General features: G+C 46.3%; 1 protein-coding gene across 1 annotated transcript in view; it reads left to right on the top strand.

The window, feature by feature from the left end:
• The window catches only part of MAEL (maelstrom spermatogenic transposon silencer), a 111,433-nt gene extending 91,424 nt beyond the window's left edge, over positions 1-20,009 (top strand). The window contains exons 9-12 of the mRNA XM_030205095.1: positions 1,266-1,328; positions 2,230-2,362; positions 2,948-3,017; positions 19,757-20,009. Of these exons, the coding sequence (XP_030060955.1) occupies positions 1,266-1,328; positions 2,230-2,362; positions 2,948-3,017; positions 19,757-19,863 (373 nt within the window). The 3' untranslated portion in view covers positions 19,864-20,009. The remainder of the gene's footprint in view (positions 1-1,265; positions 1,329-2,229; positions 2,363-2,947; positions 3,018-19,756) is intronic.
• Positions 20,010-20,074: the final 65 nt, after the last annotated feature.

Here is a 20,074-nt window from a genome sequence, read left to right as displayed (position 1 = left end):
GGGCCATGTGGTCCTTATCTGCCATTATTTTCTGTTTCTAATTTAATGATTTAGTTATAAACAATTGTTTCCTGTCAGTTTGCTGTTTTCTGTGACTCCCAACCCCTTTACACTCTTGATTGTAGTTCTGAGGAGGACCCCCCCCCCCCATTCTTGGTACTTGTGGGGGGGGGGGGGCATCTCAGCTCTCAGCAGGGGCAGCCCAAGGCAGTTGACTTCGTGAGGCAGGAGATATGGCTTCTGCACAGTTTAGTCTTGGTAAAGCTTGGGTACATCCCAGTCATATGGACTGGCCAGGCAATGGATAAGGAAGGAGAAATTGGACTGGTTTGGCAGAACTTATGGAAAGGAAATAACAGGTAAGTCCAAAACACACCCATGGTATTCAAGAATTTTCAGTCTGAATGTAAAACAAGAATTGCCTTCAATTATCTCAGCTTTGACATAGGATACCTAGAAGTTGAAGGTAGCACTAGCCCCCTATAAAGGGGGGCTGAAGCTGGTTCTGAGGGTCTTGTTCCTGGTGCCATCTGCTGGCATAGTGATATATTTGTCCAGGCTGGTCTGGCAGGACTCAAAGGAAATTAACACAAATTCAAATTTTCCCTTCTTTGAACTGATCAGTGGGCCTAAAGTATAGCTGGAAAATCCTTCACAACTTTGATGTTGAAGCAGGTTTTAGAACAAGCTACTTTGCATTGCATATCATTCAGAATAGCCAATCTAACAGTTAGTTGTGAAGTTTTAAAAAGCTTCTATCAATGCTTCTAGACTGTTAATTGACCCCCCCCCCCCCCTTTTTATTTTTATTTTTTAAAGCGATCCAGTTATACTTCAGCTTAATAGGTTAGCTGTCTTCATGTTGTCTGCAGAACCTTCTAGGATGAGTTTGCTGGAGTTTGACATACAGTAGCTGTTTGTGCATGCCTGGTATGGCTTGAGTCCTAATATTTATTGGGTATTTAACAGACCACCATTTGAGACAAGCTGCCATAGTGGTACCATTTATAAATTATAGAGTAGTTTAAAACTTAACAGTCTGAACAAAGGAAAGAGGGTTGACACCTAAAAACTACAGCCGCCCCCCCCCACCCCACACACACACAAACAATTGAGATTAAAAACAGGAGGCAGACTAGGGACAACTAAGGGAAAAGGCCCTGCCCCCTGAATTATATATAGCCAGCATATAAAGTGAGTGCTCAACACCTATATACCAACTATTCAAAACTCTATTCTTGATTTTTTTTTTTTTTTTAATTCAGGTGCAAGTGGCATCAAGAGAATGATGTCTTATCCTGTGCATTAGCAGTGTGCAAGAAAATAGCGTAAGTATGGAGCCTTATTTCCTTCATTACAGAATCCTACAGCTGATTTTTTTTTTTATTCTTTCCAGCCTTGGCCTGTAATTGGTTCACTGGCTTGGTTAAGGAACACAGACATAGGAGCCAACTCTGTGTATAGTGTGGGTGCTTGAGCACCCCCAATATTGAGAGCATTCCTTATATGTGTCCAGGGAGGGGTTATTTCCACTGGGTTTAGCACCCCCAATAATTTTAAAAAGTTGACTCCTATGAACAGATCTATGATCTGCTGTCTGTAGGAAGAGCTTCATGAGGTCTGAAGCATGCGGTGCAATATATCATGCTGATAGCAAAGTATCTTTAAAAAAGGGGGGGGGCCTGATATTCAGCTGACAACGATCAGTGTTTGCTGACTGCCACCAATGTTATACCTGGAAATTCAGGAGAAGGTAATCCACCTAAGTGGATGAACGCTAACTCCCATGTAAATGTAACAGCGTAAAAAGAGTGGGAAGTGGACCAATGACTCCAGGGAAACAGGCTATAAGATTTTCAAGTACCACTTTATTCAGTGAGTCATTGAATAAAGTGGTACTTGGAAATCTTATATCCCGTTTCCCTGGAGTCATTGGTCCACTTCCCACCCTATACCTGGAAATTCAACATTTGGCCGTGTTCAGGTGCCAGCATTGAATTTCTGGGAATACAGAGCTTGTGAAAACATAGCTGCTTAAGTACAATATTCAGCACTGAACCGGCTACAAAGAACCACATAAAGATAGGACTGCCTTTTATTTTGGTCCTGTTCATGCTGTTATCTTAAGTGCCAGCTTAGGCTGTCTAAAACATTTTGAATATTAGACCCTGGGGTTTTGCTTTTGTTGCCGTAGTAAGTTGGCAGCTTTGATTTTGATTTGATTTTTAGGTATTGCATCAGCAATTCTTTGGCTTCTGTTTATGGAATTCCACTAACACTCAACCACTTGCCTCTTCAAGACCATGATTCTAACAATACCATTAATCCTAAGATGGTGGTGCTAGATGCTGGACGTTTTCAGGTGGGTGTGGAGACCTTTGTATGTAGTGCTGAAATTTTTGGTTATAGAACTAGTGATGAAGATTATATAGATGGTAATCCATTTGAGTTACTGCAGTTCCATTTCATAAATTGCCTAAGCTTATACATGAGATCTGACATTGTGTGCTCAGCCCTAACATTTTTGCTTGCTTGAAAAACAGTGTGCCATGTACTTGGTTGGAATCGCCTGGAGATCTTCAGTTTAGTTGCATTACTACAGATTTAAAAGATGAGGAAGAGGAGTTGTTACTAATGAGTGGAAAGTGTTCATCTTGTGAGGCAAGAGAGGTTACAGTGGTTTGTGTATACATGTATATATGTGTATCTATAGATTTAGTTCTGTTAATTAGAACTTTAATAGTGATGGAGTAAAATTGTTCTACTTGGATTTGTTTTTATCTTTTATATATTCAAATGTGGTTCACATGCTTATGTATCAACTGTAATCTGCTGAGAATTCTTAGATTGTGTGGAGTATAAATAGTTTAAATTAAAATAACATATGTGCATGCGCACACAATTTAGAAAGGGGTTTTGAGGTGTCTTCTTTACCTCCCTCTTGCAGAAACAGAAAATGCAAAGTGTTTTGTGTGCCCACGCTTTCAGCAGCATTGGTCAAAGGCAGGGATGTGTAGGTGAGTTCTTTCATTTAGTATAATGTGAGTAGATTGAAATAGTCCAGATTAAGATGCTAGTTAGATCATTTGCAGATTTTCCAGTCAATAGTCAGCCAGCAGCAGTTGGTGTTTCTTTAAGCACCAACCACCGCTGGCTATATTAGACGCATACATTCAGTGCTGAACCCCAGACTGGCATTTAATATCCAGGTAGTTGATGTTACCAAAGGCATCTGGTTATGGCCAATATTTAGTGCCATACCCATGTAGATAACCATCATGTTGCACCACAGGACATGCCTGTTAAATTCAGTACAGGTGCACAGACAGTTCTGTAGTGCCTCCTTAACTTCATCTCCTCCCTAGACCATCCAGGCACTTACCCAGAGAATGCTGTGGTAGAACAGCAAAACTGCCTAGTTAAGAGCTGTTGAATATTGTCTCTAGGGCCAGCCAGCATGATTTAACCAGACAGGAGCCTCTCCTGCCTGGTTAAATTGCTTTAAATATTGAGGCTTACTCCTCATCCCACCAGACCAGTCCAGACAGTTGGATTTGTGCTGTCCTTCCGGCAGGTGGAGACTGAACTACTGAGCTGTGATATCACCATTTAAGAATGTTGTACAATTCCGTTGGCCTTTCAGTGTTTCTCAATTTCTAGCAGGTGGTAACTTCCCCTGCAACTTGTGGTGGTCTGGTAAGAGTTTTATTTCCCCCATTTCTTTGGTCCATCATATGAAAAATTAGGGCTGTGTAACAGCTGGGAGTCCCAGGTTCCTCTTCCTCCTCCTCTCCTCATCCCCCCCCCCCCCCCCCCCGACCAAACAACCCTTTTCTTAGGTTAGGCTTTTCTTGTGCCCCAGAACTTTTCCTATGGGGGAGGGGGGGGGGAGTGGAGAACCTGCTCAACAGCCAATTTAAGTAGCAGTTGGCTGTACCAGTGCTGCTTTTGTCTCGGTTTGTTTAAACCACTGTGGTTTACCTGAAGGAAGAAAAAAAAAAGGTTTGTGTATTTGACTGTTGATTTTCTTTGTCAGATTAGCCTCCATCCAGGGCCACACGAGTTTTCACTATGGCAGTGCTGCAGGATAAAAACAAGTGCTGTTGCATTTGTGGGATGCAAAAGTTGGCTACTACAGTGGTGGGAAAATGCCGACAGTATGAGAAGAAAGCTTCTGTTTCTTTTCTCTTTGCTGAAGGACTGGGATGAGCACTCTGGTTCCTCCAGCTAGGTTGCGGCAGACCCTATTTTGGCAGGAACCACTGCCATGTTTGCAGCACCTGTAGTGGTTTATGCCAGTGACAAGCCGCCTCAGTTGTCTCCCTCGGCAGTGACAGATCTTTCTCTCTTGCAGTTGGTCATGGACTCGGGTTTTGCTTTAAATTTTCTTCTAATTTCTTTTCCAAGGTGTTCTCTATTATTCATTCATTTCAGTGTTTATATACCACTTAGACCTAAATGGTTTACAGTTTCATTTTACAGGTACTACTAGGTCTGTCCCTAGTGGGTTCACAATCTAAGTAGTACATTGTACTACTGCTGTACCTACAAATGATAGCATGAAAGCTGACATCTGGAACTTCCCATACTGTAGAAGTGATGTGATATCTAAGTGGTCTATGGCGAGGATTCACCCGGTAGCATCTCAACAATCTGAAAGATTCAAACTACCCAAGGTAGATGCAGTGCTTTTACTGTGATGAGAGAGACTACTGTCTAGTTTGGGGGGGGGGGGGGGGTTGGATATAGCATTAAAAAGAAAAAGTTCTCTAGGACCACAAGATGGAGGTGTTTTTAAAGCAAGCATTTTAAAAAGTTGCTCTGTTAGCCTTGCATGCGACTGTCTATGAGGCTGTGTAGCCCAGGCATAATTTAGATTGTCAGAACAGATGGTGGTAAAAGCTATGCAGTTGTCAGCTGGGCATGATCTAGTTTCACCTTTTTAGATTTTGGCACAACCTGTTTGGTAGATGCTTTTATATGATTTAATCAGCTTCAGGGAAAAAAAAAAGGCTCTCCACCATTTTCCACAGACAAGCAGGGAACATGCAGGCATACTTGTGGTGACGACATCCCTGATGGATCTGCTATACTGCAGCCCCATCATGTGCATCCCACCTGCAGAACGGCTGCCTCGGCCTCTTCATCACATCCAACCATTGCATTCTCTGATACCCCCAGAGGCCACAGGGTTTCCAGTTCTTCTGCCCAACTGGAGGCAGTCTTGCCTGTACAGGCAGTAGGGACATCAGCATCCCAAGGCTCGTAGCTCTTGAGCTGCTGCTCCACCCCCACACTGCCCAAGTACCTGGCAGCGTCCAAGGGTCTTGCTTTGCATCACAAGCAATCAACCCGCAATCGTCATCCACTCAGCCGCAAAAGCACTGCAGACTGCATCAAAAAGAAGCTTCTAACCAGCACTTCAGAGGTCAGTGATAAGCAAGCCTGTGGGGAGAAGGGCAAGGGGAAACAGCGCACAAAGACTAAATGCCATCACTTGGGTGATGGGGCCCCTCCTAGGGCAGCATGCTTTTGCTGTGGAGCTCTACACTGTCGGTACAAGGTCTTACCAATTGGCTTGACATCAGCTCCTAGAGTCTAGTAATCGTAGCTGCAATACTTCACTGATGGAGCATCCACATATTCCCCTACCTGAATGATTGATTAATCAAAGCAGCCTCTCAGGACTCCGCCAGCACTACACAACAGTCTACAATATGACTTCTAGAACTCCTCAGATTTGTCATCAACTACCCCAAATCACATCTTCAGCCAATACAGACCTTAGAATTCATAGGGGCTCTCCTCGATACAACTCATGTCAAGCATTCCTTCCTCAACCAAAGGCAAAGAATATACTACATCTAGCCACTCAGCTGTCGACTCAGACATCTGCTTATCAAATGCTGTACCTCAGTCACATGGCTTCAACGGTCCATGTAAAGCCATTGGCCTGACCTTCATGTTCGAATTCCTCATTGGACGTTCTCCTCTCAATGGTCACAGGACTACTATCCATTCGAATCCAAATAACTTCACAATTCTGCCACTCCACAGTGGTAGATGATATCCAACAATCTTACCCAAGGTCTTCTGTTCCAACTCCCTCCCTCCCATATCACATCTCACCACAGATGTTCCCCTGACGGGCTAGGGAGCTTACCTCAATGGTCTCCATACACAGGGTTCTCGATCTCCACGAGAGCAACATCATATCAATCTCCTGAAATTGCGAGCTGTTTGGAACACTCTCAAAACCTTGCAGAATCATATTCTCAATCAGGTTGTACTAGTTCATGTAGACAGTCAAGCAGCGATGTATTACCTGAACAAAAAAGGAGGGACTGGATCTTACCTTCTCTGACAAGAAGCAATCCAAATTTGGACTTGGCAGCTTCTCAAAACATCTTTATAAGAGCTATTTATCTAGCCAGAAAACAGAATGCCATAGCAGAAAAACTCAGCAGAGTCCTTCAACCCCCACAAATGGGGTCTCGGCACCTCAGTCGTTCGTCAAATATTTCAGCAGTGGGGAACCCAGTTATAAACCTGTTCGCTTCTTCTCAAAATAAGCAGCTTCCCCACTTCTGTTCCAGACTTTATGCTCCCAACCGCATAGCCCCAGATGCCTTCTTGCTCGGATGGATCTACTATATGTTTCCCCCCACTGCTTCTCATAGGGAAAACTCTTCTCAAACTACACTGAGACCAAGGGACCATGTTTCTAATTGCTCCCTATTGGCCTCATTTCTGGTTCCCTCTTGTAGAGTTGTCATCCAGGGACCTGTTCAGGTTTGATCCTTTTTTCAACTTCAATAACAGAACAAGGAATCCCTCCCTCATACAGACATCACTCTCTGGCTCTTGAAGGCTTGGTACTTGATGACATAGACCAGCTTTCACTGAACCTTCCTCACAAAGTCTCTAGACTACTTCTTGCTTCTGGGAAACCTTCCACATGAAAATGTTACCGTTTAAAGTGGAAAAGATCCTCTGTTGCCAGGAAGTCTGTACTTTTAGGCAGTATTTACAGCCCCAATATATGAATGAAGGTTTTTGGGGTTTTTTTTTAAATTAAAAGCTGGTAGATCTGTTACTCACTCATACCCTTTTGGGAGTGGATTTCAACACAACTTGGAACCCAGAGTTGGATAGGTCTGATAATCCCCAACATTTGAAAATTTAAACCGAGTAGAGGTCTCCCCAGTCTGTGATGTCTTTTGAACCTTCAGACATGGTTGCATCCAGCAGAAAGACTACACTTATTGGTCAAGGGCACATTCCAGGCAGTCACGCATAGATTACTTGGTTGCCAGGGAGCTTTTCTCCCAGATTACTGGGGCTCAGGCCCTTACGCAGTGTTGAATCGTGCTATGGTGCTCCTAGACTGGTTGCCTAGGGGACTGGAATTGAATTTGTGGGGGTGGGCCTTTCTGCAGTGCCTGTAAAAGGATGTCAGGTTCAGGGAGAAGTTATTGCCGTGTTGGAAAAATTGCAAACAGATTTGACTTGTGAATCTGAATCTGTTCTCTGTTGGGAAGCTGCTAAAGTGGTGCTCCAAGGAGAGAGAATCGGCTATTCTAGCCATGCTAAGAAAGCTTGTGATGTGGAGATTATTCACTTGGGAAACTACAGGTGCTATGTAAATGCTTTAGGGTCACACATAGAACAACACATCTTGTAGTGCTGAAGCAGTCTGCTGAAGTGGTGAAACTTGGATCCAAGTCCGGAAATTGGATTATATGTTATGAGAGGAACAGAAGGGCTCCTGAGGATGACAAAATTATGACAGACTGTCATTGGTTGAGATTTTTTTTTAAGTGATCATTTTTGATGTTGTTGGACTGATTCATAGGAAAGCCCAGTGTGCAATGATAGATACAAGTGGCTGGAAAAGGTTTTTTTAGCACATTTAAAATAGTCACATATAAGTTTCTGAGCACATCATAATCATTTTTTAATATTTAAAGAATTTGAATAATGTTTTATAGTTTTGATAAGCTTTGTCAAAAGCCATGGTACTAAACAAGGATGTCCATTGTTGACCCTGCATTTTGTACTTACCTTAAATCCCCATATTAGGGGTATACATGCTAACCTGGATATTTCGGGGGTGAAGCTGGGCTCAAATTGGCAGATTTCACAGATGACCTCTTAGTTTAATGTAATAGACCCTCAATGGTCTTTGGGGACCTTTATTAGAAAGCTTTAAATAATATGGGGATTATGTGGGTTTTTGTCTAAATTTAGCTAAGTCTGAAGCTTTGCCCTCCACAGTAGCTACAGAGCACACTTGGGTGGATTCTTTTTCACTATAGTGGGCAACTGGTTCCTTTAAATACCTACGGATCTGACTAACACCACCTACTTCGGGGTTGTACTCTGTGAATGTTGCTTGCTTGTTTGTTGGTCATCGCTGAATGCCAGTTAGAGAGTTGGAAAGCTTTGCCCTTATAACTAGTCAACATCTAGAGGTGGCTGGTTCAAATCCCACTGTTGTTCCTTGGGCAAATCACCTAACCCTCCATTGTCTAAGGTACAAAATTAGATTGTGAGCCCTCCAGGGACAGAGAAATATCCAGTATACCAGAGAAATATCCAGTATACCTGAATGTATCTCACCTTGAGCTACTTCCGAAAAAAGTGTGAGCAAAATCCAAATAAATTTGTATGGTAATTTTTCCTCAGTGGCTGTATATTGCAGACGCTACCAATCTGATTATTACAGAAAGATCTCAGGTGTTATTTCTCAATTTTGTAGGGCAATATCTGATGGGTAATTGGGTTAAAACTTAAATTTTTATAATTTGACCTGGTTGCTGCAGCATGTTTTACTCCCACCACCATTTTACGCCACTCTGGCTAGAAGAGGCCTTTTATGCGCCCTACTGGCTTACCTCTGTGGTACAGAATGGGGGGGGATTGCTTCCTGCTTATTTACAGTGCAGTGTTCTCCTGTGCCTGCTGCATTATGCATGGGGTGTGCTCACTTGCCAATTTAGGGAGGGGGAACCTAGCTGTCACTGATCAACTGTCCATTTGGGGTAATTTTAGCGTTTGAGTCCGGTTTAGAGAATCCTGCTTCTGCTGCAAGGCCTACAATTTTTGGAGTAGGTTTTGGTATGAATGGGGCTGGCTTTTGCCTCTCGAGACGCTGCGTCAGGGAGAGGGCCTTTGGTGGGGTGACAGGTTTGCCTACTACCAGTTGAAACATGCACTCTTTGAATCTGGCCTCGCTGGGTCACTGAATAGGAAAGAAGCTCAGGACTTTGAGGTCACCACTTCCATATCTGAAATTTGCAAGTCCTTATACATTTTGGACAGCATGAAGGTTTGGCAGTGGTGAAGCAGAGATGGGAACAGGATCTGGGGCACACATTGGGTAAGTTGGATTAGGTTAGCAATATTAAGAGTCAACCAGGGCTATTTGCTAATGCAGGAATACAGAATGTTATTTCCAAGTTCTGCACATGGCATATTACACCCAGGTACATTGTTGAAGGCTCATAGGGTACTGTCGGCACTTTGTGGCAAATGCCATCAAGCTGATAGTATCTACTATCATTCCTTTTGGGCTTGTGCTGTAATTCCGCAGTTTTGGAGAAAGGTGTACATAACCACTATTCCCCGAGGACAAGCAGGCTGCTTGTTCTCACATGTGGGTCGACGTCCGTGTCTGCCCAGGAATCGGCATTTTGCAAGCAAAATATTAAAAAAAAGTTTTGCCAGAGTCTTCTGGCACACTTGCAGCGCGCACCAATTTTCCGCGCATCGCGCGAACGCATTCCTCAGTTTTCTTTTCTCCGCATTGAGGTGTGGTAGAGGGTTTTTTTTTTCTGTGCTCCTCTCAGGCCCGGGAAAGAGTCTTCCTTCGTTTTGTGGCTTTTTGCCTTATTTTCTTTTCTTTTTTTTTCCAAACAAAATTCTACTGTTTAAAAAAAAAAAAACCAGACACTCCCGTAGTTACTTTATTTTTGCCCTTTTAAAGTTTCCTTTGTTTTTGACGCGGCCGGGTTGATCCCTTCTTTATGTGCCCTTTTTTTTTCTTCTAATAGGCACAATTGCGTCTTTTTCGCGAAGCCGTTTTTTCCTTCCATGTCATCAAAAACACCCAGCGGCTTCAAATGTTGTACCCTGTGCAACCAGACCATCTCAGGTACCGATACCCACACCTGGTGTATCCAGTGCCTTAGGCCCGACCATAGCCCAGCCGCTTGTAGTCTGTGTCTTCATATGAAGAAACGGACCCAAGCGTTTCGAAGCCCAACGAGAAAAGCTTTTTGGGGCTCGGTCTGGTCCTTCGACGACATCGGTACTGAGGTCGGCGACGTCGGGAGCAGAGGTAATGGCTGCTGAAAGACCTATTCGTGCTGGGAGCAGTGAGGCATCGAGTGGGTTTCCACCTGCCTCGAGGCCTCCTGTTATGCAGGCCCCCCAGGACCGACCTTCGTCAGACCCGGCCCCAAGGAGGCATGAGGATTCTCATCAGTACCGAGGAGTCTTGATGACGGGCGTCGAGCAAAGGCGAAGAAGCACCATCATCGTTCTCCTTCGACACACAGTGCCGGGAGCTCCGGGGCATCAAGGGAATTGGCGCCCGAGATGTGTCGGCACCGAGAGGATCGCTCCCCCTCTATTCAGGAGGTGCCGATGCATCGGTCTTCTGGCAGCCTGGTACCTGCTCCCGAGCCTCGACAGATTCTGCCACTGGCTCCTTTACCGACCCCGCAGCCTTGTCTGATGGCGTCTCTCAACGAGCGCATCAGGGCCCTGCTTCCAGAGCTTCTGGAAGGATTGCTGCGCCAGTCTGCTTCAGTGTCGGGGGTGCTTGTGGCTTCCGTACCATCTGCTGCAGCGGCATCTGGCCCTTTGCCTGTGGTGAAGTCCTCGACCTCGGTGCCGCCTGCGGCATCGGTGTCAGCTGCTACCCAGGTTGACTCCCCTTCATTGGTGGAGGAAGGTTCGCTGGAGTCCAGGCGGGCGTCGACTTCTCTGCACCATCATCGAGGACGTCGTTCCTCGGCATCGAGGCAGGCTGTGCTCTGAGGGACATCTTGTCCAATACTAAAGATGAGCGTTCGTGGGAGGAAGAGGAGGATCCCAGGTACTTTTCTTCTGACGAGTTCTATGGTATTCTATAACAGCAAAATCAGTCCCTTCATCTCTGAGCACTCTACCAGAACCCTTATCCACACTCTATCACCTCTCGTCTTGATTATTGTAACCTGCTTCTCACCGGTCTCCCTGTTAGCCATCTCTCTCCTCTTCAATCAGTCCAAAACTCTGCTGCGCGACTCATTTTCTAGCAAAGTCGCTATGCTCACATTAGCCCTCTCCTTAAGTCACTTCATTGGCTCCCTATCCGTTTCCGCATTCAATTCAAACTTCTCTTATTGACCTATAAGTGCATTCACTCTACCACTCCCCAGTACCTCTCCACTCTTGTCTCTCCCTACGCCCCCTCTCGGGTACTCCGTTCTGTAGATAACTCTCTTAACTGTCCCCTTCTCCTCTACTGCTAATTCCAGACTCAGTTCCTTTTATCTTGCTGCACCTCTCGCCTGGAATAGACTACCCGAGCCTGTAGGTCTAGCCCCGTCTTTGGCTGTTTTCAAGTCCAAACTTAAAGCCCACCTCTTTACCACTGCTTTTGACTACTAACCACTACTCACTTGCCCTGTCCTTTTATCCTCACCTCTTTATTCCCTTACCCTTATTGTTCGGTCTGTTTACTTGTCTTATCTAGATTGTAAGCTCTTTGAGCAGGGACTGTCTTTTTGTGTATGGTGTATAGCGCTGTGTATGCCTTGTAGCGCTATAGAAATAAGTAGTAGTAGTATTCCCTCTGAACCTTCCCCTCCACTAGAAAGGAGACTTTCTCCACCGGAGAGCCTATCCTTTACCTCCTTTGTCTGGGAAATGGCTGCGGCTATTCCCTTCCCTATGTAGGTTGAGGATGAGCCCAGGGCTGAGATGCTTGAGGTCCTGGATTATCCTTCTCCGCCTAGAGAGGCTGCAACGGCTCCTTTGCATAATGTACTGAAGGAAGTCCTTATACGAAACTGGTCGTTCCCTCTGTCTTATCCCGTGATCCTGAAAAAAACTGAATCCCAATATTGGATCCATGAGGAACCTGGATTGATGAGGTCTCGGCTACCTCACAATTCCATGGTGGTGGACTCCGCTCTCAAAAGAGCTAAGAGCACTAGGAACTATGCCTCGGTGCCCCAGGCAGAGAATCTAGAACCTCGGACTCTTTTGGGAGAAAGGCGCATCAGGCCGCTATTCTCGTTGCCAAAATCCAGACATACCAGCTCTTCACAAGCATCCACTTGCGGAACTCGGTTGATGCACTCCCACTGAAGCAAGCCGAGCCTTTTCGCCAGGTGGTCAGGCAACAGAAGGCGTTTCAAATTCCTGGCCAGGGGTATGTTAGACACTTTTGATGTAGCATCCAGGATCCGCTGCCCAAGGTATAGTGATGCGCAGATTCTCATGGCTGCTTGTCTGTGACCTGGATCATTCAGTCCAGCAGCAGAAGGCAGATGTTCCTTGTCGGGGGGATAACCTTTTTGGTGAGAAAGTAGAGGATCTGGTTGACTAGCTCAAGAAGCACAATGATGCTATGGATTCTCTCTCCCACCGGGCATCTTCTGCTACTACCTTCTCATCTAGGAGGTTTTTTGGAGGGAAATGGGACTTGATATACCACCTTTTTGAGGTTTTTGCAATATCAACTACATTCAAAGCAGTTTACATATATTCAGGTACTTATTTTGTACCGGGGCAAAAAGAGGAGTGCTCCCTATTCCTATGCTAGGCGTAGGTATACTCCTGCTTCTCGGCAGCCTGCCTAGGCTCAGTCCTAGCGCGCTAGTTTTCGTCAACAGCGTGTGCCTAAGGCCACTGTGGCTCCCCAGCAAAAGCAAGGGACGGGCTTTTGACTGGCTCCAGTTCAGCATAGCCTCAGTAAAAGTGTCCGTACCATCCGGTTGGAGGGAGGTTAATGTTTTTTCACCAAAGGTGGCCTCTTATAATCTCCAACCGGTGGGTTCTTCAAATTGTCCGGTTAGGATACACCCTCAATCTGGACTCCAGGCCTCCAAATTGCCCACCAGGAGCTCAGTCCTACAGCTCCCAGCACAAGCAGGTACTTGCAGAGGAACTCTCCGCCCTTCTACAGGCCCAAGCGGTCGAACTCGTTCCACCAGAGGAAGAAGGGCTGAGATTCTATTCCAGGTACTTCCTTGTGCAAAAGAAAAATGGGGGGATGCATCCCATCCTAGACCTAAGGGCCCTGAACAAATTTCTTGTCCGAGAAAAGTTCAGGATGGTTTCCCTGGGCACCCTTGTTCCCATGATTCAGAAACACGATTGGCTACACTCTCTGGACTTAAAGGATGCTTACACACACATCTCGATACTACTAGATCACAGGAAATATGTTCTATTTCGGCTGGGAACACAGCATTTTCAGTACCCTGTACTGCCTTTTGGCCTGGTGTCTGCGTACAGTGTTTACAAAATGCCTAGCTGTAGTTGCAGTGTCGCTGTGCTCACTGGGAGCCCATGTGTTTCCTTATCTCGACAATTGGCTGATGAAGAGCACCTCAAAAGAAGGTGCTCTGGAGTCTGTGCGAATGACTATTTGGGTGCTAGAGCTACTGGGATTCGTCATAAATTATCCCAAGTCCCATCTCACCCCAGTCCAAAAATTGGAATTCATTGGAGCTCTGGTGAACACTCAGACAGCTCGAGGCAAGGGCGGACAACCTTCTGTCCCTGGTGTCCATGGTTCAAGCGTCTCAGCAGGTCACGGCTCGGCAGATGTTGAAACTTCTGAGGCACATGGCCTCCACAGTTCATGTCACGCCCATGGCACGTCTATATATGAGATCAGCTCAGTGGACCCTAGCTTCCCAGTGGTTTCAAGCTGCGGGGGATCTAGAAGATGTAATCCAACTGTCCACCGGCTTTCGGAATTCTCTTCAATGGTGGACGATTCAATCCAATTTGACCATGGGACGACCATTCCAAGTTCCTCAGCCACGAAAAGTGCTGACGACGGATGCATCTCTCCTGGGGTGGGGAGCTCATGTAGATGGGCTCCACACTCAGGGAGCCTGGTCCTTTCAGGAAAGAGGTCTGCAGATCATCCTCCTGGAATTAAGAGCAATCTGGAACACTCTAAAGGCTTTCAGAGATCGGCTGTCCAACCAAGTAATCTTCAGACAGACAATCAGGTTGACATGTTTTACCCAACAAGCAGGGGGGCACCGGATCTCGCCCTCTGTGTCAGGAAGCCGTCCAGATGTGGCTTTGGGCTCGCCATCAAGGCATGTTTCTCCAAGCCACTTATCTGGCAGGCATAAACAACAGACTGGCCGACAGGTTAAGCAGGTTAGTGCAACCTCACGAGTGGTCACTGAACGTGGGCATAGTCCGCAAGATCTTCCAAGCGTGGGGCACCCCCTCAGTGGATCTTTTTGCCACTCAGATCAATCACAAGGTCCCTCAGTTCTGTTGTAGACTTCAGGCCCACAACAGACTAGCGTCGGATGCCTTTCTCCTACATTGGGTGACAGGCCTTCTGTATGCGTATCCTCCCATACCTCTAGTAGGGAAGACTTTGCTGAAACTCAAGCAAGACTACGGAACCATGATCCTGATTGCACCCTTCTGGCCGCGTCAGATTTGGTTCCCTTTTCTGGAGTTGTCCTCCGAAGAACCATGGAGATTGGAATGTTTTCCAACCCTCATCACTCAGAACGAGGGGTCGCTTCTACATCCCAACCTCCAGTTTCTGGCTCTCACGGCCTAGATGTTGAGAGCTTAGAATTTGCCTCCTTGGGTCTTTCAGAGGGTGTCTCCTGAGTCTTGCTTCCAAAAAAGATTCCATGAAGAAGTGTTATTCTTTCAAATGGAGGAGATTTGCCGTCTGGTGTGACAGCAAGGCCTTAGATCCTCTTTCTTGTCCTACACGGACCCTGTTTGAATACCTTCTACACTTACCAGTCTGGCCTCAAAACCAACTCAGTAAGGGTTCATCTTAGTGCGATTAGTACCTATCATCGCCGTGTAGAGGGTAAGCCTATCTCTGGACAGCCTGTAGTTGTTTAGTTTGCTTTTGTGAAAGCCCCCTGTCAAACTTCCACCAGTGTCATGGGATCTCAACGTCGTTCTCACTCAGCTGATGAAAGCTCCTTTTGAGCCACTGAATTCCTGCCATCTGAAGTACTTGACCTGGAAGGTCATTTTCTTGGTGGCAGTTTCTTCAGCTCGTAGGGTCAGTGAGCTTCAGGCATGCACCTTATATCAAGTTTCATCACAAGAGAGTAGTCCTCCGCACACACCCTAAGTTCCTGCCAAAGGTGGTGTCGGAGTTCCATCTGAACCAGTCAATTGTCTTACCAACATTTTCCCGTCCTCATACTCGCCCTGGCGAAAGCAGTTTGCACACCTTGGACTGCAAGAGAGCATTGGCCTTTTATGTGGCGCGGATGAAGCCCTTTAGACAGTCCGCCCAGTTGTTTATATCTTTTGATCCCAACAGGAGGGGAGTCGCCATCAGAAAACGCACAATCTCCAATTGGCTGGCAGATTGCGACTCTGGAGGGCCACGTCATGGCTCACAATGTTAGAGCTATGGCTGCGTCAGTGGCTCACTTAGTCAGCCTCCATTGAAGAGATTTGCAAAGCTGCAACATGGTCATCAGTCCACACATTCACATCTCACTACTGCCTCCAGCAGGATACCCGACGGGACAGTTGGTTTGGGCAGTCAATGCTGCAGAATCTGTTCAGGGTTTAGAATCCAACTCCACCCCCTAGACCTATTTTTGTTCTGTTCCAGGCTGCACTCTCAGTTAGTTGTTTGTTTTCAGGTCAATCTCTGTTATGTTCTCGCCGTTGTGAGGCCCAATTGACCAATGTTCATTGTTTTGAGTGAACCTGGGTGCTAGGGATACCCCGCATGTGAGAACAAGCAGCCTGCTTGTCCTTGGAGAACACAAACATACATACCTGTAGGAGGTATTCTCAGAGGACAGCAGGCTGATTGTTCTCACAAACCCGCCCACGTCTCCTTTGGAGTTGTTGGTGGTTGTTTATTTGCTTTTTGATTAAACTGAGCAGGAACGCTCATGCGACAGGCAGGAATATGGACGTGCATGCGTGGTGTGCGCTACACGCGTGCCAGAAGACTCTGGAACATTTTTAAATATTTTGCTGGTAAAATTGCCGGTTTTCCAGGCCAACGCAGACGTCGACCCACATGTGAGAACAAGCAGCCTGCTGTCCTCGGAGAATACTGTCAGCTATCGTTGTCTAGGGTTGGTCCCGGGGTCCACTTCACAGAGGCAGTGGGTTCCCAAAGAATACGCAATCCACACGGATTTGGATATATAAAGTATATTATATTTGCATATATGCATTGGCTCACAGCATTTAGTACAGGTAGCTGGTATATGCCTGTATCTGTGTGTGTTTAAGGAAGAGAGAGAAAGAAGTAGTGCATGCAGAGCCCGGTGTGCTCTGCTTGCAGGGAGAGAGGGCAGAGATGCCCCCGGACAGAGAGCAGTGCCCCAGACAGAGAAAAGGGGGGGGGGGGCAGTAGACCCCAAGCTGAGCTCTGTGCTCTGCTGCACAGAGAGAGCGAGAGCCCTAGTGAGCTCTGCTTTATACCTAATAAGAACTTAGGCCCAGATGCATCAACCAAACGTAAAAAAAGCAAAATCGTTAAAGCCATTACCGAATTTTAAAAAACGACCAATGCTCCAAAAAAAGAAGTCGCACAAGTTCGGTGCGGTATTGTAAAGAACGATGCACTAATCCCCGTCGGTAATCGGCTCGTAAAGCATGCGCAGAGCAGCCAAGCGTTATGCTGGCTGCTCTGCGCATGCCAGAAACGTAAGAAAAAAAAGAAAACACAAACACGTGGCTCCCCACTTTCCCCTGCATGTCTCCACAAACATTAAAGGATCGGGAGGGGGCAAAGGCGCTCATCAGCAGCGTCCTGTATGGACGGCCTTGCCTTGTCCCCGCTGCTCCCCGCTGCTCCGTTTGTGAAAGAAAAGCTTTTAAAAATGAAACCTTTGCAGTTGCTGGGATCCCCCTCCCTTCCTTCCTGTCTCTCTCTTCTTCAGTCGGCAATGCTCCGCCTCCTGCCCTCCTCCACCTCCGTGCCCCACCCCCCCTCCACCATAATGGCCTGTGCAGCGCCTCTCACCTATGTTTGAAGGCGCTGCACAGGATGGATCAGCTGTTCTTGAGCTCTTCTGTCTCCTCCGATGTCTCCTTCTTCTTCCTGTGTCCGCCCTCCTCTGACGTCAGTTATCTACGTAGAGTAGTCCTCCACACTCACCCTAAGTTCTTGCCAACATTCTTTCCCCATCCTCATTCCTGCCCTGCTGAACGTCAGCTGCACACATTGGACTGCAAGAGAGCATTGGCCTATCTGGAGCGGACACAGCCCAACAGACAGTCCGCCCAATTGTTTGTTTCTTTTGATCCCAACAGGAGGGGAGTGGCTGTGGGAAAACGCACCATATCCAATTGGCTAGCAGATTGCATTTCCTTCACTTACGCCCAGGCTGAGCTGGCTCTTGAGGGTCATGTCACGGCTCATAATGTTAGAGCCATGGCAGCGTCGGTAGCCCACTTGAAGTCAGCCACTATTGAAGAGATTTGCAAAGCTGCGACGTGGTCATCTGTCCACACATTCACATCTCATTACTGCCTGCAGCAGGATACCCGACGCGACAGTCGGTTCGGGCAGTCAGTGCTTCAGAATCTGTTCGGGGTTTAGAATCCAACTCCACCCCCCTAGGCCCATGTTTGTTCTGTTCCAGGCTGCACTCTCAGTTAGTTGGTAAATTTTTTAGGTCAATCTCAGTTATGTCCTCGCAGTTGCGAGGCCCAATTGACCATGGTTGTTGTTTTGAGTGAGCCTGGGGGCTAGGGATACCCCATCAGTGAGAACAAGCAGCCTGCTTGTCCTCGGAGAAAGCGAATGCTACATACCTGTAGAAGGTATTCTCTGAGGACAGCAGGCTGATTGTTCTCACAAACCCGCCCGCCTCCCCTTTGGAGTTGTGTCTTCCCTTCTCTTTGTCTTGCTACATATGAGACTGGCCGGCACGAGCCAGTTCGGGCGGGAAGACGGCCGCACATGCGCGGTGCGCATCGACGCGCAAGGACTAGCAAAGGACTTTGCTAGAAAGTGTTCCGATTGGAGGGGCTGCCGTGGACGTCACCCATCAGTGAGAACAATCAGCCTGCTGTCCTCGGAGAATACCTTCTACAGGTATGTAGCATTCGCTGTGTCCACACTGGGCTTCTGTCCTCAGACCACCTGCTTCAGGTAAGCAACCTAGCTTTTCTTGAAAGATAGTCAAAGGGCTGGCATTTGCCTCTTTGACGATGCAACTGGCTACTTTGTCCTATTTTTAGAGGTAGTGAAGGGAAAGTTTTGTATCTGGATGTAGTATGTTTTTTTTTTCCCAGAGTTTAAACTTCATCAGTCCACCTCATCTTCTGATTTCCTGCTGGGATTTAAATTTTGGTCTTGTCTACCTTAATTCAGCCTCCTTTTAAACCTCTGGATTCTGTAGCCTTAAAATACATTAGTTTTAAGACACTTTTTTTTTTTTCCTTGTAGCTATTTGGCTAGGAGAATTTCAGAATTGCAGCCTTGTCCTGTAGAGAACTTCTTTTGGTTTCTAGCAAGGAAAAGGTTGTGCTTAGACTAGACTATATTCCATCCTTCCTTCCCAAAGTAGTGTCATGTTTCCATCTGAATCAGACTTCTAAGACTAAGGTCCTACAAAATGGATAAAGAGAGAGAGGGTAATACAATTGTATTGCACAAATTATATATGGGATGCATGTTGAAGTACTTGAAGACTTTGGAGGAGATGGAAATCTGAGCTCTATTTTCAGTGGCACAGCATCAAAGCAACAATTAGTCAAAGGGTTAAAGAGGCTGTTGCTTCTGCATGTATTTTCCATACTCATCTAATTCCAGAAGTTTGGAAAGCTCATGGTACAAGGGGTCAATCTGCTTCTTGGTCAGAGCACTCCTTAATGCAATCTCATGGAATTTGCAAAATGGTAAACCTGGAAATCTATACATTCTTTTGTCTATCACTATACATTTGCATGTTCAAGCTAGAAGTGATGTAGCTCTTGAGGCCAAAGTTTTAGCAGCAGGGATTTTATTGTCTCACCCTCAGTAAGTACTGTTTTGGTACATCCTAAGTTTCTGGACCGGTCTGGTGGGATAAATAAGGGTAAATTCTTACCTGCTAAGTTATTTCCTCGAGACCCTCTGGAAAAGTCCAGAACCCACCTGTAGTAATTAGCATCAGTTTGTTTGTTTTTATTTCCTGAAATGTGGAGATTTTGGCTGATTCATTATTCCTGTTGAATCTTTAGTCTGGAGGGCTTTATCCTTAGTGGCTGGCTGGCTGAATGATTCATTAGTTCCTAGGGGAGTATTTATTTTTTCTGTTTTAATTGCCTTTGCACTTCTGCTTTATAATAAATACTGACTCTTCTGCTTTATAATAAATACTGACTGGCCAGGGGGTTGCACAGGGTTCTTAAGTGATATCACATCTCAGTGTTCAGTCTCCTCCTGATGGCTGGACAGCACAATCCCAAACTTCTGGACTGGTCTTGAGGGACTCAAGGAAATAAAGGGTAAATTAGTTCTTACCTGCTGATTTTGAGATTCATGTGTCCCCACACTTCATAGGGAAGACTGGTCCTCCTAGTGGAATGCAGACTCCCTGCATTGGGCGAGGACGAGGAATCATTCGTCTGTTGGAGAGTATTGCTGCATCAAGGGCTTCCAGTGGCTGAGAAATTCTTTGGATACATCGTGGTTCCAGTGAATGCATGTTCCACCTCTTCCTCTCCAAATCAAGCTCATGTTATATGTTATCCTTGTCGAAGTTAAGTTGGTAGTTGGTCCAAGAGTAAACCAGGGGCGTAGCTGCAATGGGGCCACGGGGGCCTTGGGCCTGGACCCCCCTGCCAGCGACCCTCTCAACCCCCCTCTCCCCCGCCACCT

Source organism: Microcaecilia unicolor, chromosome 5 (genome assembly GCF_901765095.1).
Source record: "Microcaecilia unicolor chromosome 5, aMicUni1.1, whole genome shotgun sequence".
Classification (NCBI taxonomy): domain Eukaryota; kingdom Metazoa; phylum Chordata; class Amphibia; order Gymnophiona; family Siphonopidae; genus Microcaecilia; species Microcaecilia unicolor.
The sequence above is the reverse complement of the archived record's forward strand: the minus strand, read 5'-3'. Positions and strand labels throughout refer to the sequence as shown.